Source organism: Mytilus californianus, unplaced genomic scaffold (genome assembly GCF_021869535.1).
Source record: "Mytilus californianus isolate M0D057914Y unplaced genomic scaffold, xbMytCali1.0.p SCAF_4, whole genome shotgun sequence".
In the NCBI taxonomy this organism is placed as follows: Eukaryota; Metazoa; Mollusca; class Bivalvia; order Mytilida; family Mytilidae; genus Mytilus; species Mytilus californianus.
The window spans coordinates 51,828,082-51,852,344 of NW_026262690.1; the positions used below are offsets into that span (position 1 = coordinate 51,828,082).

General features: G+C 32.0%; 2 protein-coding genes across 3 annotated transcripts in view; both read right to left on the minus strand.

Annotated features, from left to right (window-relative positions):
- The window catches only part of LOC127736963 (usherin-like), a 95,460-nt gene that overhangs the window by 48,714 nt on the left and 22,483 nt on the right, over nt 1-24,263 (minus strand). Inside the window, 20 exon segments of the mRNA XM_052247523.1 lie at nt 1,916-2,134; nt 2,698-2,997; nt 3,886-4,021; nt 4,350-4,486; nt 4,943-5,082; nt 5,851-6,001; nt 6,311-6,490; nt 7,624-7,956; nt 8,473-8,620; nt 9,535-9,722; nt 10,262-10,391; nt 10,822-10,991; nt 11,632-11,745; nt 12,480-12,662; nt 13,303-13,383; nt 15,157-15,381; nt 17,237-17,659; nt 18,163-18,340; nt 19,083-19,201; nt 19,697-19,822. Coding sequence (XP_052103483.1) covers nt 1,916-2,134; nt 2,698-2,997; nt 3,886-4,021; nt 4,350-4,486; nt 4,943-5,082; nt 5,851-6,001; nt 6,311-6,490; nt 7,624-7,956; nt 8,473-8,620; nt 9,535-9,722; nt 10,262-10,391; nt 10,822-10,991; nt 11,632-11,745; nt 12,480-12,662; nt 13,303-13,383; nt 15,157-15,381; nt 17,237-17,659; nt 18,163-18,340; nt 19,083-19,201; nt 19,697-19,822 — 3,681 coding nt within the window.
- LOC127698417 (probable RNA-binding protein EIF1AD) overlaps nt 21,687-24,263 on the minus strand; it is a 208,818-nt gene continuing 206,241 nt past the window's right edge. Inside the window, exons 6-7 of one of the 2 annotated variants that reach the window (XM_052201885.1) lie at nt 22,773-23,920; nt 21,687-22,257 (exon numbers count right to left, since the gene is read on the minus strand). The gene's annotated coding sequence lies outside the window, so the exon portion shown is untranslated. Of the gene's footprint in view, nt 23,921-24,263 lie in introns of both variants that reach the window. The other variant, XM_052201884.1, reaches the window with a different exon arrangement.

Here is a 24,263-nt window from a genome sequence, read left to right on the forward strand (position 1 = left end):
TTCACACTAGGGACTATATTCGTAGACAACGAAAACCAAAGGACGATAACTGTGTCCTTGGACCTAATAGGATAGAAAGACTTGACCAATTTTAATAAAACTTTGCATGACCTAAGCTTAGGCAATTTTAAGATAGTTGGCCAAGTTTCATGGCTATAGGATATATATTATAGAAACTAGGGCCATTTTAATATTGAAATTTGGATGTTTATTTTTGACGTTTAAATCAAATATTTTCAACTGTCAAGATTTTGGCCTAAAAAATTTAAATATTGCAAAAATTTGCTTTTTAAATACTCTTGAATTTAATATAATAAGTATTAAAAGCAACGGAACACTCATTTGATTTATCAGATTTATTACAGTTATTCAAAAGTCAAATTTATATGAGCCTGTGCCTGAAAATAGAGATTTTCGAATTAAGGGAAGCCTTACATAAACATGCATTTTTTTCAACCAATTTGAAGTTTTTGAAGGTTTTTAACCATACATTATTCTTCCATATATATTAAATGTACTTTAAATGTAAAGAAAAGTTACAAAAAGCATACCACATGAGTATAAAATGGTCTTAGGCCATGTAAGACTGAGAATTATTTAGAGTCGATTTAGGCCGTAGCCCATATTTACATATAAAAATGCACACAGAGGCTATAAGGAAGTGAAATTTGTTACTTTTTGCTCATTTTTATGCTAAGATGTCATGATACAAGAAGTCTAATTGCAAAAGGACTCTTGAATTCAACTTTTTTTTGCAGACAGTATGGTCTGATGACCAGTTTTTCACTTTTCAATGGAAAACGTGCATGTAGTTTTAGTCTCATTTGGCATATATTTGAACCACTTACTATCCTAAAGAAGAAAATTATGGTAGCATATGAAATGAATAGGGTGTACTGATCATTGTAAAGTGTTTTTTTTACAGATTTAGTGAAATATTTGTGACGGACTACAGATTTTATGTACAAAGCTCTTCACATTTCACATACATCAAACAGGCCGTTTAACCAGGGACATAAATACAAATATTCTGCACATTTTTTCTGTGATAATCTACTTTTCTCTAGATTCCGAGTTCACAAATGGTTAATTAAATTTGATTTAAGCATAGAAACACAAATATCAGGAACATAAAAAGCTGTCAGATAGAAAGTCAGCACGGCTCTTAGGCATAAAATGGAAACTGCTTTAAAATGCTTATTTTAGCCGTATAATGCCAAAATGGGACATTTTAACAGAATTTCTGTCAAACAAAGATCTAAATCCTTTACTTTTATTGAGTTTGACAAATTGAAACCAGAAAACCATTCAGGAAAGTTGCCAAAGTACAGAATCTACATTTACGGAATTCATCTCTTAGGCCCGAGAACACAGTTATTTCATAGTGCATTTCTTTTAGACAATAAATTCAAATTAAAAAAATCGCACCTGCTCTATCTCAAAAAGATTTTTACAGTGTAGTGTACTACTATTGATACAAATAATATCAAAATTATAGAAACTTCTACCAGCTCTAACTCAAAATATTGACAATTCTGTGTTAAGGGGGGCTAAACTTCAGTTTGACAGCTTCCGACATTCTAATTTTTGACCTTTTTTAACTGGACCAAATCACTACTTAACATAAAGATTCAGCACCCAAATTTTTTTAACATGTAATTTCATCCCCTTACTTAATATTTCATGCATAAAATATCAAGAAATAAATTGGGAAAGTGTATCAAAAAAAATGCAAGTTATACACTGTTCACACTAGGGACTATATTCGTAGACAACGAAAACCAAAGGACGATAACTGTGTCCTTGGACCTAATTTTCCTATTTAGTCCTACTTATGAGCATGTATAAAGGGGAACATTTAAAACTTACAAATGCATCCAAGTGAAGATATAATGCATAGGAACGCATCTCTTACCTGTACAAGCTGTAAGAGTAATAAAATACTGTGTGTATGGAAACAGATCCTCAATCATCACAGTCTGTAAACTTGTATTCCTGATCTCAACACTAGGATTAGGTAATCGGATCATATAGTATTCCAGTATGCCATTAGGTTTTCTTGGTGGTTGCCATGTCACTTCTAATGATGTAGGACTCACTTTCTGTACTGCTGGTGGCAACAATTCACTTGGTTCTAAATGAAAAACATTATAGAATTGGTCAATTTTAGTTTGAATAATGTACATTCTAAACTTTAATGTTAATAAAATTGAGAATGGAAATGGGGAATATGTCAAAGAGACAACAACCCGACCAAAGAGCAGACAACAGCCGAAGGCCACCAATGGGTCTTCAACGCAGCAAGAAAATACCGCACCTGGAGGTGGTCCTCAGCTGGCCCCTATATAAAATTTTTCGCACCCGGAGGTGGTCCTCAGCTGGCCCCTATATAAAATTGTGTACTAGTTCAGTGAAAATAAACTTTAAATTTAGTTTACAATTAATTTTACCAAAGCAAACAACATTTATTTTGCATATTTTTCAAAATTCACAAAATAACATCAAAATATATATAAATCAGTAGATAATGATGTTTTGTATATTAATACAACTGAAGAGTGAATTAAAATACATATTCTTCAGTTAACATGGCAATCTTAAATAAAATCATTTATAATATAAATAATTCTAGGGTTTTTAATAATAAACATTCTCATCAGCCAACTTTTGCTTATGAACAATGAATTTATCACTTACTAGCTGACATTGTAGTAACAGCTGACCATGGTGTGAAAGTTGCCCCTGCATCATTTCTAACCATTATTCTGTAGTTGTAAGTTGTAAAGGGAGACAATTCAACAGATTCATCCACATATGCAAGGTTTGTTGATGGCAATATTTGGGTAATGATTACAGGATTTGATAGCATTTCATGTGAATAGCGCTCAATGATGTATTCACTTATCAAACCATTTGGATGTACAGGTTCTGACCATGTAATAAGGACTGAAGTTGGGGTCAGAGAGGTCAAGGTTGGCATTGACAACTCTTCTGGTACTGAAATCAGAAACATCTAAAATTGTATATTTTACTAGTTTGTATTTATCGAGGTTTAAAAAAATCTGAAAATTCCTTATACATGCATTTGATACCCATATATGTCTCCAGAGTATAATGAGATGATTTGTATGTAAAATAAACATACAGATGTCTTAGTTTTTATTTTGTGTAGCTTGTTTGTTATCTCATTGATCCATACCACACATCTCCTTTTCTGCATAAGTAGGCAAGTTAATTTAGTCTATAAATTATATTTTAAGCAAAATTCAATAACTTTTGTGTTGAAATAAATATGTGGAAGCCTATATTATAATGTTATTCAAATGTTGGGAGCTAAACTGCTTAGTTTTAACTTGGATTTGTTAAATGCATGCATCTAAAGCATACAAGAACTCTATTTTCATGTATATTAGAACTATTGTATGATATAAACAGATGCTACTGTATATCATCCATTTAAAAAATGCAAAATTTATGTACTGTTGAAAAAATCTGAACAGTGTTTTTTTATAATTTTGAGGTGACAATTTCTATTTTTCAATAACTTTTATCTCATTTTTATTACTAAATACATTCAGAAAAATCTGCAATTAAAAGTGTAAAATTTCCCAGAAAATACCATTATCACATCACTATCTTTGACAAATATGTAAATAAAGAGCTGCTGAACCAACGCCTCCTATGTTTTGTGTTGGTAGAGTTCCCTTAAGTGGATACCAGATGGGTTGTCAGATAAAAAAATCAAATACCGCTACATTGACAACAACACTTAAGTAAACTGCATCTTTTATTGTCGACATGTATCACCGATTAGATCGGCATCTTCAGGACCAGTAAAATATGTAAATAAGAAAATCAATTTAATATTTGACTGATATTACTCACAGTCAGACAAAGTCCTGATAATATTAGACAGACTACTGTTTGTACAACCTCCAGATGTACAAGCCTCCACAATAAAATTGTATAGTTCAAATGGCGCTAAGTCTCCTATTGTAACTGGCATTTCATCAAATGTAGCCTAAAATACATTTGTTGTGAAATTTTAAGATTGAATGGTTTCTGTTCAGTGCTAGAAACTATAGCAAAACTTATATTTTTTTTCGTGTCAGTTAATTTATAAATAGTCTGAAGTTAATTACGAATTAAATAGAGTTATAAACCTTGAAGTTTAGTAAATTTAATTTTCCTTGTTCTTCAGTCAAACATCACTGCTTCAATAAGTATTTTTGTTACTTGTTTTTCAAATAAAAAAAAACTAATTTAAAAAAAAATGGATTGAAAAATCAAGGAATAAAGTAAATTCAACAAATAAATAAAAGTTAAAATTTAAAACTACAAGTACTTACTGATCTTCCAAGTATTCCATTTACATATATCTTATATTCAGCTATGTATCCATTACTTATCAAGGGAGCCTGCCATGTCAAGTTGACAGATCTGGTTCCTATATCTACTATCATTGGGGGATCCAGTCCAATTGGTTCTGTAAAATCAATGACCTATCTGTTTACTGATGCACAAATTGTTTGGCATGATATTGATCAAGAAAAGAGCAATAAATCCCCCAAAATATTATGATAAACAAATTAAAGACCAATATCTTCTACTCCTCCTAAATTAGTACTTAATATCAGCAAAATTCAATAAGTAAAGATTATCAAGTTTTCTGTACATTAATATTGTAAAATATCAGCTGAGAGTCACAATGTGAAATTTTTTGGTGAGTGAATGCAGTGAACTAGCCAAAATACTTCAAGCTGTGTCGACAGTTGATATTTCACAATATCAATGTGCAGAAAACCTGATGTTTACTTATTGTTTTTTGCTAATGCAAATAAACGGATGATGGACAAGGGGATTGCATTAAAGCCCCCATAGGAGTGAGGGTATAAAAACTAATTTTTTTGTAACCTTCCACAGTAACAAAATATTTACTCACTATCTTGTAAAGTTACAATCATCACCCATGGAGAATAAGTAGAACCTTGACTGTTGGTAGCTTTTATTCTGAAGTCATATTCCATATAGGGTTGTAGCTGTTGCTTGGTATAGATGTAAGATGTTGTTGGTCCAAATATGCTGTAAAACAAAGGATAAATACCCATTATGTTTAATGAAATATTTTTCAAATTTTTCATAACTAATGAAATATTCCTAATGAAACATGAATTTTTCTGTTTTGATATGATAAATTGTATGAAATGTCAGAGTATTTGTTTATTGGTAGTACCTCATTTGCCAAAGCGGCTTAACCGGGGTTAGCCCGGTTGGTACTTCTGGTATAGGTACAGTTGCTTCATTTGCTAAGAAATCAGCCGCCCTTGCAGGTCTTAACACACAAAAAAGTATGGTGGAAAGTGTATTGTAAGGTAAAATGTCGAAATTGAAAGACGTTTTCTTACTTAATCTATTGGATATATTTTGATTACGATTAATTCTGATTGATAAATGTTATTCTAAAAGATTGTAACATTTTTCAATCAAACTAATGTGATACTCCAATGGTCCACTATGACGATAATAGAATGCTTAGCCATATCTTATTTCTAAATTTGTAAAATTTTCTCTGAGAAATGTTTTCTACGAGGAATAAGGTCTCGGAAAAAAGATTGTACTTATATTTATTATTAACAGGTCCATTTTTTCATATTTCACAGCTTGGAAAGCAAATAGTATAAATGTGGACTTCGATCACCATCTTTGATTTAGCTGGTTCCGCTTGTTTTACTTTTCAGCGGCTTTTAACCTGGTCACATGGTAGGGCTTACCAGGCATAGCCCAAACTAGAACAAATGAAGCAGACCCATTGAAATATCCTCATTATTATTTCATTATAGAATTACTTACTCTTTGACAATAGTTGAGTTATTACGATCCCTAAATTGTATAATATAAACAGGTGCATCTCTAGCATTCTGTCTACCAACTGAGGTCCATGTTGCTGTGACTGAGGTGGATGTCTGTGATATTACAGTAGGTGGTTCCACACCATCAGGTGCTGAAAACATGAATGTTTTTTCTAAATGTCTTTTCATCAACAAGAGGCTATTTTGAGCTGTCTGTGTATAATCAAACTACTACATAAATGTTCTTGATTTATTTGAAATTTTTCTGACATCTTTTTCTTCATGATTTAAAATTAGTTTAGAAAAAAAATCATTTGCTTGAAGACATTGTTTTTTGTTGAAACCACAGAAACAAAATGCTAAAAATTGGCAATTTTTCATTCACACTAATATTGCTCCACAAATCTTAAACAATATAAACAAGTAACAGTATATGAGCAAAAATGATAAATATAACTTACATCCTTCTGGCATATCTAACTGTAGTGTATTACTGAGTATATATCCTGCTGTGTTGGAGGCATTCACCTGTACACTATAGGTAGACATAGGTATTATAGGTGATACCTGTACCCACTGGTTAGATACTGTGTTATTGTATACACTTCTACGATTCTCTATAGTACTGTAGTCCCAATTATCTGTAATAAACCCATCAAAAATAAGGATAAGGAGATATGGTATAATTGCCATTGAGACAACAAGGAGATATGGTATGATTGCCAATGAGACAACAAGGAGATATGGTATAATTGCCAATGAGACAACAAGGAGATATGGTATGATTGCCAATGACACAACAAGGGGATATGGTATGATTGCCAATGAGACAACAAGGAGATATGGTATGATTGCCAATGAGACAACAAGGAGATATGGTATGATTGCCAATGAGACAGCAAGGAGATATGGTATAATTGCCAATGAGACAACAAGGTGATATGGTATGATTGCCAATGACACAACAAGGAGATATGGTATGATTGCCAATGAGACAACAAGGAGAAATGGTATGATTGCCAATGAGACAACAAAGAGATATGGTATGATTGCCAATGAGACAAGAAGGAGATATGGTATGATTGCCAATGAGACAAAAAGGAGATATGGTATGATTGCCAATGAGACAAGAAGGAGATATGGTATGATTGCCAATGAGACAAGAAGGAGATATGGTATGATTGCCAATGAGACAAGAAGGAGATATGGTATGATTGCCAATGAGACAAGAAGGAGATATGGTATGATTGCCAATGGGTCAAGAAGGAGATATGGTATGATTGCCAATGAGACAAGAAGGAGATATGGTATGATTGCCAATGAGACAAGAAGGAGATATGGTATGATTGCCAATGAGACAAAAAGGAGATATGGTATGATTGCCAATGAGACAACTACCCCTCAAAATAACCAAAGAAGATGACCAGTAATGTCTACGGGTCATCATATGACCTCAACAATAGGCATACATCATGTTTGCTTATTTAAAACTAATTTTTTTATCATTTGGCATTTTATTCTAAAAGTGTAAAATATTCTAATTTTTGACAAAAAAATTTATATAAGTGTTATCAAAATAGATAAAATATCACTATTATAAGCTATTTATCTGTTGGTGAAACAATTATTTATTTACTAATACAACTGTACTTTGTATAAACTGTGTTACAACTATCAATGTTCAACTGAAACAAAAACAATTGAATTCCTGAAATTTTACTATCAGACTGGAAAGCAAAGTGATTCAAAGATTTCAGCACTAGTTTTATCTCACCTGGAGCATTGTAAAATAATCCATTCAAGAAGATACGATAATGGATTAATCCATTTGGAGTGTCTGGAGGAGTCCATTTTACACTTATGGTCCTAGAATCATGAATTTTAGCTTCCATAACAACAAATCCATTAGGTTGAGCCTCAAGAGTTCTACCATTGATCAAACGACTGGACCCACAACCTTTTACAGTACAAGCCACTACTCTGAAAGTATGTAGACTGAATGGTTCTAATCCTGATAGAAGTTGACTAAACAGTAGACCTTGGTAAATTAGTACTTCATTATGATAAAGAAAGTATGCTGTAATGTGACCTGAAAATAAATAAAATAAAATCAGAATGAAGATATATCAAAACAGTTTCATGAGGGTCTGGATGGGGTTTACAGAATAGAGAATAATGGGAAAAAAGTGCAGAATAAAGGGCAAAAATATAAAGAATAGAGAAAAATAGGTAAAAAAAATAAAGAATAGAGAATAATGGCGTGCTGAAATATAAAGAAAAGAGAATAATTGGCAAAACTTATAATGAATAGAGAAAAATGGCTTAAAAAATTAAAGAATACAGAAATGAAGGACCCCTATCCTGACCCTCTTTCATGAGTAACATTGGATTTTACTTAACCGATATCTTTTATAAATCATTTTTTTTTTAGCAATTTATACTTTTTATCAAATTGTAAAACAATAAACTTTCATTATTGTTTAACACATAAAATCCACCACCAACACTACCACTTGTATTGCTTTGTTTGATATAAATTCATCTTATTTTCAATCGAGCATTTACTATAAATATCTACATGCCATCATATATGAAAGAATTTTTTATTAATAAAAGTTTATACCATTTGGTCTTAGTGGTCTGATCCATGACACATTCAGTTCTGAGTATGAAAAGGAGATAATTGTGGGCTCCTCGACTCCTTCTGGAGAGCTTTCTTCTGTTCTCACAGTACTCTGGGAACTCTGTGTACAGCCTCCTCCAGTACAAGCCTAAATAAAAAGACCATACAGTGCATTATATACATCTATTGAATTGCATTTACTATTAACTACCTGCCTAATTAAAGCCTTTCAGAATTGAAGATTTTGATCAGATTAGACAAATGTTGTTGAGCCTGCCAGGAGCCTTTAGTTCAGTGGTTGTCATGGGTTCATGTCTGTTATATTTGTTTGTCGTAAATTGTTTTGTTATAAATAAGTCTGTTAGTTTTCTTGTTTGAATTGTTTCACATTTTTCATGTCAGGTCCTTTTATAGAAGACTATATGGTATGGGGTTTTCTCATTGTTGAAGGCCCATGGTTGCCTATAATTGCTTACATCCACTTCATTTGAACTCTTGTGGATAGTTGTCTCATTAGCAATCATACATTTTTTAGAACATCTACTTATTTTTATAAGATTTAATTTCTGGGTGGTTTTTGTTTACAGAGCAAAGTGTATTAATATTTCTGCATTATTAAAGGTTTACAAAGATTTAATGTATTATAAATAACTAATCATTAGTTTAGTTACAAATTTCACCAAGAGGCAATATCTCTTGAAAATTCAAGACAAAAACAATTTAAACAAAAACGAAATAGTGTATTAATTTATGACAGGAATCCCTATATACACTATACAAAACTCAAAAAGTAAATTAACAGTGCATGTACCACTGTACTTCATCTCAAAGTCACATTGAGGCTTACAACAAGGAGCCAAAGCTAAAACTTCACTGAAAGTTCAAGACAGGGAAATTTACTTCTCCTTTAGTAAAATTTCAGGTATACAATGGTAATGCATGACCTCCAAATACCATGCTGCACTTGTCCAATCCATTATCGGTGTGTTTAATGCTTGTCAATGATACACAATAGAAATTTTACAAACTGACCGTGATTGCCATAACAAATAACATACTTACTGCTACTGTAATGTAATAAACAGTGCCTGGTAATAATTCAGATATGATAAAGTCAGTGAAGAAATCTGAATTATTGTACACAACATGACCATTTCTGACAGGAAACTGTGACACATATATCACATATCTCTCTAAAACACCATTGAGTTGTTGTGGCTCTTCCCATCTAACTTCTATTTCAGTTGTACCTACAATACATGTCTTCTGTAATATCATGATGTAAATGGTTCTTTTCATGGTAGAATATTATCCACAGTATAATAATGTAAAAACTTCAAAAGGTTTTGTCCATTGCTTTTGTGAAAGGGCAAAGCTTCTTGGATGAGTGCAGCAAAGTATAATTCAGATAAGATAAAACAAATAAAGTGAATTGGATATTATATTAATACTTCTCTCCTTATTAAGATCAACATTTTATATTAAAAAGCATTCATTCTAAAAATACTAAAATAAGTAACTTGGTATTATTTCAGATATTTTTTCTCCTCAACAGGAGTCATTGCCCTAATTTGGATAAAGAAAAGATATAAGCTGCAACTTTGTGCTGTGCTTTCTAGATTTTATACATAAAGACAAGTATGTTTCTATATCAATTTTAAAGTTTATTATGAGGGATAACCATTTTTTAATATCACTTTTTTCATATCAACAGACTATTACTAAAGTAAAACAATCTTACTTTTATATCTGTAATGCAATTTTCTTGAATTTCCTTGTCAATACTTACCTAAAACTGTAAGTTGAGGTGTTTTCATGAATGATGGTGGTAACTGGGAAGTACTGAGAGCTGCTACTGGGCTGTTTGTACATCCCACAATAGTACAGGCTCTTATATAAAACTGGTAAGATGTATAGACCTACAAAACAAGACAAGTTTATAGTTGATTAGTTGTGCATCCAACAATAGTTCTGACTATATCATAGAACTGGTCCAGTATACAGACCTGAAAATTGAATATAATTAACAAGGTGACTACAAGTGTTCTATAGGCTTGAATGCAGACTTTGGTGAAACTACGAAATCAAATATCCACAAAAATTACAATTTTTCCTCAATTCATGAAAATTGGAACCTTAATAAAAAAAATAAAATAAATGGATCCACAGTAAATGATTATTACACTTTAACCATAATCTTTATGACATCAAAATTTATATTGTAGCGTAGACTCTTTGTAAAAACGTAATTGTATATTTTGTTCACAAACCCTGTTATTTTTTTTTCCACAAAACCTATACTTATATTGTATTTAATAAATATTACAAGATAAACAGGAAAACACTTACCTGTAGGTCTGAGATATTAAACATTCTCTCACCCCCGGTATAGATGAGTTCAGCGTCTTTATACAGGAAGTACCCTGTAATCAGGCCATTCGGTTTCCCTGGATCCTCCCATATCACAGTCATAGAATCAATGTCAGGTAACGCTGTGGGAGCAGGAACATCTTCTGGTGCTGTAAAAACATAACAGACAGCATTAACTAGGGAAAAACGTTACAATCAATTGAAATAGCGGTCCAATGGTATAAGGAAGAATGATTATGTAGACTTTTAAGAACCTTTCAATAAATATTTTTCCTACTATAACAAGGGAGTAAGAAACCCCAATGACACTTCATGAGATTTTCCTTCAACCAAGAAAACAATACCTTAACTAATTAAATTACTTCAAACTTTTTTAACAGCTTTTCAATTAGTTAAGCCAGAATATGAGCTCTTTAAAAGAGGATCAACATGGAACACCTAATAAAAAATAAATAAAATATTTAAATGTCTGTAAAGAAATAAAAGTAAAATAAATTTTCCTGGGAAATACATGCACTTGTTATTTTATCTTAATACAAGTAAAAAAAAGTCCAAGAAAAAAAGTCTCATGGCAGTTTAGGGCAAGATTGTACTTCTATTAACTAACAGACAATAAAAAAACTCCAAGAGATATAAAAGTTCTACATTGTATAGACTTTGGATGATACCAAGATAAAACATAAAACCAGCAACTACCAGTGAGAAAAGAGGAGTATGAATGGAATTGATTTGCAAAAGAGGAAAAGATATTCTAATTCATACATTGTATGTGGATTTTACAATATTTACCTTCCTGGTTAGTAAAGACTATGACACCATCAGTGCTCTCAGTACAGCCTCCACCTGTACAAGCCATTATCTTTACACTGTAGTTTGTATTGGGTATGGCATTATTTATCTGGCCTGAAATGTACACAAAAATAACTATTCTAGCATTTATCAAAGATTTTTTTGTCATTTCAAAATACCATCCAATTCCAATTCATAGAAAATTGTCGTGCTAAGCATATCCGAATTCATAATTCAAAGAATCAGAAAACAGGAAGTATGTGTCCAATAGGTCCAAAAAGTGATTAATTGGAGTAGAAAAGACCTTGAAAATGTCTTCTCACTTATATTGGACAATTGATTTAAAACAGGATTAGGTGCATAAAGGGTCCTATTTGGCCCCAATATCAAGTACATTATTTGAAGATGAAAAGTTAAACAAATGTGTGTGAAAGTATCGAGAGTTGATCTTCATGGCCAAAATGTGCCAAAAGTAAAAACTTTGTAAAAAGTTGACAAAATCATCTGAATTTCAAACAAATTCAAGAGTAGGAAATATGGAGTGTGATTTTGACAAATATTCTTTAAAACAAACGAAAGGTTAAAAAATTTTATTTTTCTGGTCATGAAAATAAACGGAAATTGGCCTGTTTTCATTGCATTTGATTGAAAATTGAAATTTCTGCTCATTTAGACATGATAAAAATAACTGTATAATGTTAATCTAATAAAAAAAGACCTATTCACTATCTATCATTGTTTTAACTAGAATACATTTTGGCCATTTTGAAACCTTATACAATTAATTCTTTGGAATACTAGTCAGGCAGACCAAGCAAATAATATATCATAACTTAGGTTTGAAATACCTTGAAAGATTTTATCGTCATATTCAGTTTCCACAGGTGGAATGTCAGGATGTTCAAGGTTATGAGCACGTAAAACATACTTTTGGAGGAGACCTGATATAAGATCCGGCTGCGTCCACTTTGCTGTGATCACATAACCTGTAACAACTACTACATCATAGGGTGCTGATAAACCTATAGGAGCTGTCAAGAGAAAGTCAAAACAAGCATTTTATCAAGTGGTTCATTGAATGCAAGAGTTCTATGACAAAAAATTAAAAAAAAAAAAAAAATAATCTGAGGGCAAACTAGAATCAAGATAGTCACTTTCATCTTAAATTTTAAGTTAGCTGCATGAATATTTTTTTCAGTTTGAGACATCTTTCAGGAAATGAAACAATATATTGTTTCTTTGCTTTTTGTGTTTTTTGCTGTGCATGTACTGATTTTGTGTCATGGATGGAAAGCCCATATCCTTTGTTTTTCTATAATATATGCCGTTTTTTTCAGATATTTTTTCATTCAATCTTTATAATATACAGAAATTAACTAGTTGTATATGGGATCAGATAATTTTTTTTTTCAATTAAAAAGGTAATGTGCTTTGAAAACTTGAACAATTTGAAAACATTTAAACATTTTAACTATTTACTCCTATAAAAAAGAAACTGGAAATATTTTGTTTTGTGGAGTAGTTCTTCTATTTTCAACTTTATTATGTGTTTTTTCTGCACAAAACATTGATGTCAATCAAACAAAGAGTTCTGAACACCGTTTCTATGCACAATTGTTTATTTACACCAACAAATGATAACAGGAAAAAATATATGTTTTATATCATTACCTCCTTCTAAAGTTCTGCCATAAGACCAAGGACCAATGCCATGCCCAGCTTGATTATTGGCAAACACTCTGTACAAGTAATCTGTAAGCAAAAACAATATCATGTTATTTTTGAGAATGTTGTGTAGGTATTTACAGCAGATTTTTCAAGTTTAAATCTAACATGGATTATTTAAAACAGTTAAGATATATTGAAAAAATAAAAAAAATGAATGAGAATGTGTTCATGGGACGCAGATGATGCCCTGCTTGCATATATCTTTATAAAGGGGCATAACTCGAGAAAAGAAAAAGTGACACCACCCAAATTCGAATTTGATCTGTGTTTTGTGGTAACAAGCATTGTGTATAAGTTTCATAACATTTAGTTGAGGCAAACTAAAAGTAGAGAACGGAAACCAATTTTGGGATGTACGTATGGATGGATAAGGGTAACACTACCATACTATAACCATGTTTTCACTAATCCTGGATATACATATGGACGGACAAGGGTAACACTACCATACTATAACCATGTTTTCACTAATCTGGGATGTACATATGGAGGGACAAGGGTAACACTACCATACTATAACCATGTTTTCACTAATCTGGGATATACATATGGACGGACAAGGGTAACACTACCATACTATAACCATGTTTTCACTAATCTGGGATGTACATATGGACGGACAAGGGTAACACTACCATACTATAACCATGTTTTCACTAATCTGGGATGTACATATGGAGGGACAAGGGTAACACTACCATACTATAACCATGTTTTCACTAATCTGGGATGTACATATGGAGGGACAAGGGTAACACTACCATACTATAACCATGTTTTCACTAATCTGGGATGTACATATGGAGGGACAAGGGTAACACTACCCTACTATAACCATGTTTTCACTAATCTGGGATGTACATATGGACGGACAAGGGTAACACTTCCCTACTTTAACCATGTTTTCACTAATCTGGGATATACATATGGACAGACAAGGGTAACACTACCCTACTATAACCATGTTTTCAATAATCTGGGATGTACATATGGACGGACAAGGGTAACACTACCCTACTATAACCATGTTTTCACTAATCTGGGATGTACATATGGAGGGACAAGGGTAACACTACCATACTATAACCATGTTTTCACTAATCTGGGATGTACATATGGAGGGACAAGGGTAACACTACCATACTATAACCATGTTTTCACTAATCTGGGATATACATATGGACAGACAAGGGTAACACTACCATACTATAACCATGTTTTCACTAATCTGGGATATACATATGGACGGACAAGGGTAACACTACCCTACTATAACCATGTTTTCACTAATCTGGGATATACATATGGACGGACAAGGGTAACACTACCCTACTATAACCATGTTTTCACTAATCTGGGATATACATATGGACGGACAAGGGTAACACTACCATACTATAACCATGTTTTCACTAATCTGGGATATACATATGGACGGACAAGGGTAACACTACCCTACTATAACCATGTTTTCACTAATCTGGGATATACATATGGACGGACAAGGGTAACACTACCATACTAGGGATATACATATGGACGGACAAGGGTAACACTACCATACTATAACCATGTTTTCACTTATCTGGGATGTACATATGGAAGGACAAGGGTAACACTACCCTACTATAACCATGTTTTCACTAATCCGGCAGAACATGTGTCTTTTGACATCAATTTAGTGGACTGCAACTGCACACCAAGATTTTTGTTTTAGGTAAGAAAGTTTTTTAAACCTAGCTGTGCATTACAATGCATACAATGATTTAGAGTGTGCAAACTAAAAATAAAGTGTACCTGAATATGGAGTTAAGTTTTTATCCTCATAAAAATACTCTGTTCCATTGTATATATAGTCTAAGATGTCTTTCCTGCAAGTTCTGTAAGGTATTTGAAATGGAGAACAGCCATCTAAATTGACATTTGATATTGTCACAGCACTGACCACAAAATTTAAATAGACAGCATAATAAAATGGAATGTAGTTCTGAACTCTTACATCTCTTAGACATCCACCAAACCCTGGAAATACACAGGACAGGACACAATAACTAACATTTCATGCTTCATTGCCCTATAAACCAAGAAAGCCAAAATTGACTGCAGTGCAAACACAAATAAAAGTGCACACATTGAAAAGTCTCGTCTGCTTTACTGACCATTGATTTAGTGTTGACAGTCCTAAATATAAAGTTTTACTACAAGAACCACATTACTTAACATGATCCAAGAAAATCAGTTAAAAGTCAGAAATACATGTACACCTTACAAACATTCCATACACAGAATATAGTTGACCTATTGCTGATAGTATACAAAAAACAGACCAAACTATGAAAACTTTATATAGACCAATGAACCATGAAAATGAGGTCAAGGTCAAATGAAATCTACCAGACAGACATGTACACCTAACAATCATTCCATGCATCTATATAGTTGACCTATTAATTAAGGAATGACTGTAATATTTTTTTCTTTCTATGAAGAAATAACATCAAAAATGTGGTGCACACTGAATAACCCGCGTAGCAGGTTATTTTAAAGTGTGCATCACATTTTTGATGTTATTTCAAATAGACAGAAAAAATATTAGAGTCATTCCTTATAATTTAATTCTAAATTCCATTCTAAGCCAGAGTAAAATCATGAAAAACGTTGATGACGTCACGATCACATGACAAAATTATGTCTATGAGCTGATAGACAAAACACTGTCAGCCAATCAGAAGACATGTTACATCCAAAATTAAATTATTGCATAATATATCTAAGAAACAAACTTAACCAGGAAAACTTAACATTGACCAATAAACCATGAAAAGAAGGTCAAGGTCAGATGATACCTGCCATACAGACATATACACCTTACAATCATTCCATACACCAAATATATTTGACTTATTGCTTATAGTTTAAGAAAAAACAGACCAAAACACAAAAAAAACAAACATTGAGCAATGAACCATGAAAATGGGGTCAAGGTCAGATAAAACCTGCCAGACTGACATGTACATCGTAAAATATTTCCATACATCAAATATAGTTGACCTATTGCATACAGTAATAGAAAAACAGACCAAAACACAAAAACTAAACTTTAACCACTGAACCATTCAGATGACACCTGCCAGTTGGAATGCACACCTTACAATCATTCCATACACCAAATATAGTAGCTCTATTGCTGATAGTATCTGAGATATGGACTTGACTACCAAAACTTAACCTTGTTCACTGATCCATGAAATGAGGGGGAGGTCAAGTGAAAACTGTCCGACAGGTATGAAAAACTTGATAGGTACACACATACCAAATATTGTTATCCTATTACTCATAATAAGAGAGAAATTAACATTACAAAAATTCTTAACTTTTTTTTCAAGTAGTCACTGAACCATGAAAATGAGGTCAAAGACAATGGACATATGACAGATGGCAACTTCATAAAATAAGGCATCTATATACAAAGTATGAAGCATCCAGGTCTTTTACCTTCTGAATTATAAAGCTTTTTTTTAAGTAGTTAGTTAATGCCGCTGCCACCGCATCACTATCCCTATGTCTCGCTTTCTGCAACTGAAGTCACAGGCTTGACAAAAATGTACATAAGCAAAGTAATTATGAACAAATCATATAACAAGATATATCCAGTGCATAGCATAACCTTTATATTTGCATAAAGCTATCTTTTATTCATGGACGCTACCCATCTATCCATGAATCAATCAATCTATTCTTCATATTTCAAATCTTAAATTTTGTTTGTTCAAATGGTATTCAGATTACCTAATATGAAAAGTCATAATAAAAAGCCAATTAGTTTTTTTCATGGCTATCTAAATATATATCTTTCCCTGCATAACAATTTACTCACCTACAAATGGCAATGTAAGCCCATTATCTTTGACAAACTGAGTAGCCTCAGAGTTGTCAGGTATTCCACCAATGAAAACAGGGGAAACAGTTTCAACCTTGAGAGGAAAACTTGAATCTCCACTAGACACAGTAATTGAGTTGATTGTAATCTCTGCTTCCTGGTTTGTCTTCTTTACAGCAATGGTGTGCCAATAACCATCACACAAAGAAATGTCTGAACGACTGAAGGTTACACTGCCTGTTGCAACATTATTAGAAAACTGCATATGTAGTGCACCATTTATCATTCCTAAATAAAAGTAAATGCCTGGTCCACCATAAGTAAAGAACAACAGTCCAGTTTTCATGTCAGTCCTCAGGGTAAAATGGAGACCAATTATGTCTTTCACTTCTAATCTGTTCCACAGCAAAGTTAGAAATCCTAAAAAAAGATTTTGATAGATGTCTTTAAAGAATCAGGAGATGCTCATTCCAGCTAGTCCATCTGATCTCATTAAGTTATTTTTGCACCATGTTTCTCATTCATTTAAAATTTTTCAGTGATGTGTTGTCTTCACTTTTATATTTCAGTGATGTGTTGTCACTTTTATTTTTCAGTGTTGATGTTGTGTATTAGTGATCATAGTCTTGTTTTAGTCTGTTGACCGAATGAACCCAAATCACCACAAGTTGAGATCAAGATTGTAACTCACTAGTAACTGAAGGAGAATCTATATAAAACTTTTAATGGTATTGTATATCAGAAATTTTGATTTCCATTTTCTGTCATACAAAACAACTACAGAAATTCAAAATCATAATACAAATCTAGATGTTTCTTTGATTTTATTTTGTTGTTGGGTTGATGTCACATTGACCAATACCCTAAGTTTCCTTTAATTTCTACATATATTACTCAGTTATCCTGCATAAGAGTAAAATTACCTTGTCCCATAAAATGTACACCTGTGTCCAAATTAGTTGGACAACCCTGCCAGTTAGCAAAAGCTAATTCAAATGTTGCAGCTTTTGTCCAATCTAAAGGCTTCCATACTTCTACAGGGTATAGCTGTTGTAAAATCTCAACATCTTTAATACAGCCTTGGAAACTTTTCTCCAAAACCTGAAACATAACCAAAAGACATGTTTAATCTGGTCAAGAAAGGAAAAAATCTGAATTCAATACTTCAGACAATGATTTCTATTAATATTTCTTAAATATTGCTTGTGAACAACAAATAAGGCAAGCGAAAGGTGACTAAAAATTTTCACAAATCAAGGACAACATACTATGTGTAATCTAAATATGATTTGCAATAGAAATCATTTGTATCCTTTTCATCTTAAATATAAACTAAAAATAACCTAGTAAAAAGTAGGTACCAATCAAACAGTGTTATCAGTTTGTTGTAACTCACCACACTGTTGATTAATATGCAGAAAGTTACATCACACTTACCCTCAATATTCAAAGGGAGGACTGAAGGCTAAAATAATACTTTTTATTTAAAAGAATTTATATTTTGGCAAATCATAAGCCAAACATCAAGACTGCATGACAACCATGTATGATAAATAACCTTATAAGCTAGAAAATATGCAGTCTGCTTATAAAAAATGATGTATAAAAGGAACTGATAAATATTGAGAAAATTGTTGAAACAAATTTGTAATGAAAAACAATGAAAAGTGTATCGAAACAATAAATGAGGAAATCACTGATTTTCTAAACAATAATAAACGGTAAACCTGGTGTGTAACAGGATTATGTAGTTGTGTTAGAGAAACAAGTGATATATTACTTTGGCCTTCATGAAAAAATGCAATTGCTGCATTACTGTTCTACACCACACATGACACTATACCTGTTTCCTTGAATCAGGACCACCTACTCTCCTGACAAAGTTTTTAGGAACACCTCCAATATAGAGACCTGATGTTGGCCCAATTATAGTCCCTGTTGCACATGTGTTTTCACGGACACCTAAAACAAAAAAAAATACAGCATTTTTTCTTGAAATCTGAACTAAGTAATTCTTTAAATTTCAATTTATAATTTTTTGTTAATAAATGTCTTAATCAAATCAATACACATATTGAATTTGCTATGGAAACAATATTTTGCATACTCTAAATTTTTTAATTAAACAAGCTTTGTTGAAACTACCTTTGCATGTGCAGCAGTCTGTATTTGAAATAATCACTACTGAATATTTTGTCATATAATTTCCATACTTGATCATTTCACAATCTATAAAAAAAACCAGTACTGGCTATGTTCTAAAGCCTTTGTCCTACTCAAAATTTATTTTAATCATTTATGTTTCAAATCTCTTGTTCTACTTCAAATTGAATTAGATAATTATTGAAATTTATAGCTTACTATTGAATAACTATACATTACTATTGGAATTGTCAGCAAACTTGCTTAAGAAATATGAAGAAATCAAGCATCTTTATCATATTAATTAAGTCAAACCTGTCCATCTGACATCAATGGAAATGCTGGCAATTTTACCCTCTCTCTTTGCCTCCAAAAAGTGCCACTCTTTATCATTATATGGTAATCCTTCATCATTTGTTGGCGTGACAAATGATGAACAACCTGAACAATGCAAAATTATCATGCATAAAAACTTGTTTAAGTGAGGATTTGTAACAATTCTTATTATTTATCTTTAAATTTGCAGCTGTGAGAGAATTTTGATTCTAGGAATCAATCAGTGTTGTTAGTTTTTTTTTAATTCAGAACAGAATTGATACAAATCTTACTGAACCTTTTGCATATATTTTCGAGTATGAACAGATATGAATATATGTGAGTGGTCGATTCAGGGGGGCGCAGAGGGCGTATGCCCCACCACCCATTTGATTGGAAAATATATCACTTTTTAGCATTAAATCATCCAAAAAAATTTCACCTCACTACACTCACCAATATTTTTCCAGTTTTATGGAATTAAACCTCCCCTTTTAAATATCCTGGATCCGCCCCTGTACATGTAATGAAATTTTAAAGTACTTTTAGTGTACTGCATTATCATATTCTCATTTCAGTTATATGGGAAATAATCCATATTCCATACTATATGCAAAAAGTTTATCTTATGAACATGTAATAAACCTGACAAAATACCTTTTTAAATTGGCTAAGTTTGAAATAAAATTGCAGAATTTCAGCAATAAGAGTATTCAGTAAACAAGAAAGTGTTTCCTTAAAGTTTGAAAATCAGAACTATTACATGTAATGCCTAAGATTGATTAAAGTAAATATAATTAAAATCACTTCTTCAAACTAGTGTATTTTAACTATGTGACTATCACTGCAAACTGGACACACAAAACTGTCATTTTTTCTGAGAATAAGTGCTAAATTGGCAGGACGGTTCAAATTGTTAGTGGAATAAGCAAATTATTAAAAAGGAGAAACATCATTTTAAAGTTCATTGCAGTCAAGATTCTCTTGACTAACAGATTAGATGAATACATTAAAGAACTGTTAGTTTTCAAAGTACAAATCTAGAAAAAATCAAAAATCAAAATCAAAAATCAAATAAATGCAGAAATTTTGCAATGCTGTTATTGCACAAAAAAGTAGCCAAATAAAATTATTAAAAATAGATTGATAAAATAACTGGTACTAATTTTATAATTTATTTTGTATTTAAATATATTCACATTTAAAATTTCTATCATTCTATACCTAAATCAATAAATTCATTAAAAAAAAAATCCAATACAATTATTATTTCTCAGAAAAGCAAACATTTAGTGCTATATGGCCACAACTTTGTGCAAACAACAGTGCAAAACTTTTGTGAGTCATGATCAACTATTACAATGAATTCAACTCCTTTAATATTTCTTCTAAATGTCAAGTACAACATTTAACTTTAACTGTTTGATAAAATATCTCTCTATGCAAGTTAAAACAAATTAATTTTAAAATATGATTTTTTTGCCAAGAAAGTAAAATAAAGAAGTTGAACTCAGAACTATTCAACTAGCAGCAGGCAAGTAATGCTTGCTAAAATCAGTGCTTCACCGCAAACCGCATTCATTTCAAACCTTGATATTTATTGTTAATTTGAATAAGGGAATATTCATTGTCACGCATCACTAGCAGATAATGCCATTCATTATCATTATATGTGCGATCATCATCCATTAACGGATCGATCTCCACATATGATGTGCAGCCTAAACAAAAAGCAATGTTAGTATTATTTTGGTAAAATGTTTCCACACAGGACATGGATCTTAAAAAAAAGAAAATTAGTTATATTTCAATATACTGAGGAATCCTCCTATAAATACATTTATTAATCATACACCATGTATAACATTATGCTCTGATTAAAAATTTACATCTATTGTGCCATTATCTTCTTATGAAAACAAATAAATGCAAACCTATTGAAAATATTCAAATTCTGTAAAAAAAAAAGTAAGAAGATAGGACGGGGTAATAAAATAAAATGCTTCGCTGGGCGCAGCTTGATACGACCGCAGAGGTCGAACCCTGAACAGTTGGGGCAAGTATGGACACAACATTCAAGCTTGATACAGCTCTGAATTTGGATTGTGATTAAATATTTGACACAGCATAGGTTTCTGACACAGAAAGAATGTGGTCTAAGAACTTCAATTTTTTTAATTTACCTATTATGGTCCAATGTCCAAAATCAAAATACATGGTTAGATTCAGCATATCAAAGAACCCCATATATTCAATTTTTGTTGAAATCAAACAAAGTTTAATTTTGGACCCCAACTTGGACAAACTTGAAAACTGGGCCCATAATCAAAAATCTAAACACATGTTTAGATTCAGCATATCAAAGTACCCCAAGAATTCAATTTTTGTTAAAATCAAAATAAGTTTAATTTTGGACCCTTTGGACCTTAATGTAGACCAATTTAAAAAACGGGACCCAAAATTAAAAATCTAAAAACACGGTTAGATTTGGCATATCAAAGAACCCCAATAATTCAATTTTTGATGAAATCAAACAAAGTTTAATTTTGGACCCTTTTGACCTCAATATGAACCAATTTGATAGTGGGCCCACAAATAAAAAATCTAATAACATGGTAAGATTCAGCATATCAAAGAACCCCATATATTCAATTTTTGTTGAAATCAAACAAAGTTTAATTTTGGACCCCAATTTGGACCAACTTGAAAACTGGGCCAAAAATCTCAAAATATAAATACATGTTTAGATTCAGCATATCAAAGAACCCCATATATTCAATTTTTGTTGAAATCAAACAAAGTTTAATTTTGGACGCCAACTTGAAAACTGGGCCCATAATCAAAAATCTTAACACATGTTTAGATTCAGCATATCAAACAACCCCAAAAATTCAATTTTTGTTAAAATCAAACTTAGTTTAATTTTGGACCCTTTGGACCTTAATGTAGACCAATTTAAAAAACGGGACCCAAAATTAAAAATCAAAATACACGGTTAGATTTGGCTTATCAAAGAACCCCAATAATTAAATTTTTGATGAAATCAAACAAAGTTTAATTTTTTGACCCTTTTGACCTCAATATGAACCAATTTGATAGCGGACCCACAAATAAAAAATCTAAATACATGGTAAGATTCAGCATATCAAAGAACCCCATATATTCAATTTTTGTTGAAATCAAACAAAGTTTAATTTTGGACCCCAATTTGGACCAACTTGAAAACTGGGCCAAAAATCTAAAATCTAAATACATGTTTAGATTCAGAATATCAAAGAACCCCATATATTCATTTTTTGTTGAAATCAAACAAAGTTTAATTTTGGACCCCAACTTGGACCAACTTGAAAACTGGGCCCATAATCAAAAATCTAAACACATATTTAGATTCAGCATATCAAAGAACCCCAAGAATTCAATTTTTGTTAAAATCAAACTAAGTTTAATTTTGGACCCTATGGACCTTAATGTAGACCAATTTAAAAAACAGGACCCAAAATTAAAAATCTAAATACACGGTTAGATTTGGCATATCAAAGAACCCCAATAATTCAATTTTTGATGAAATCAAACAAAGTTTAATTTTGGACCCTTTTGACCTCAATATGAACCAATTTGATAGCGGGGTCCACAAATAAAAAATCTAAATACATGGTTAGATTCAGCATAACAAATAAATAAATGTGGTCAAAGATTTTACAAATCTAATGCGCCATACTGGTCTTCCTTTATAAATATGCATTTCTTTAAACATAATTTAAAAGCAGTGTAAGGGAAGTAACCAAAACGTTGTATTTGGATTACCTCCCTTACACTGTTTTAAATTATCTTAATTGTTCATTAACCATTACTTTATACATAATTTAAAAGCAGTGTAAGGGAGATAATTTCAATGATGTATTTGATTTATCTCCCATACACTGCTTTAAATTATGTTTTGTACTAAAGTATTTGTCCATTAATGAGGACAACCTTGTTTTTCCCCCTTTTTTGCCCCTAATTCTTAAACGGTTTGAGCAATAACCCCCCAAAGCAAATCCTAACCATCCCTTTGTGGAATGGAAACTTGTAGTATAATTTCAGAGAGATCCATACACCATTCCACAGTTATTGTCTGGAAACTAGAAAATGCTTATTTTTGGCCCCTTTTTGGCCCCTAATTCCTTAACTGTTGGTACCATAACCCCCAAAATCAATCCCCACCTTCCTTTTGTGGTATTGAACCTTATGGTAAATTTCATAGAGATCCATTCACTTAAACTAAAGTTAGAGTGCGAAATTTAATGCGTCTTCGGACGACGACGACGACGCCAACGTCATACCAATATACGACCACAAAAATTTTTTTGCGGTCGTATAAAAATCACAGGTAAGAGAATATACAAATACAGTGGCCAAACATGATAAAACAGTTCATTAAACACTACACAGAAAACAAGACTGAGCAACAAAAATAACCCTTTAAAACTCAGGTGAACTCAGGTATTCCTGAACAGAAAGCAGTTCCTGTTCTATTTTATGACACCTATCATGCTGCTGATGACCAGTAAAAATCCAGTGATAAGTC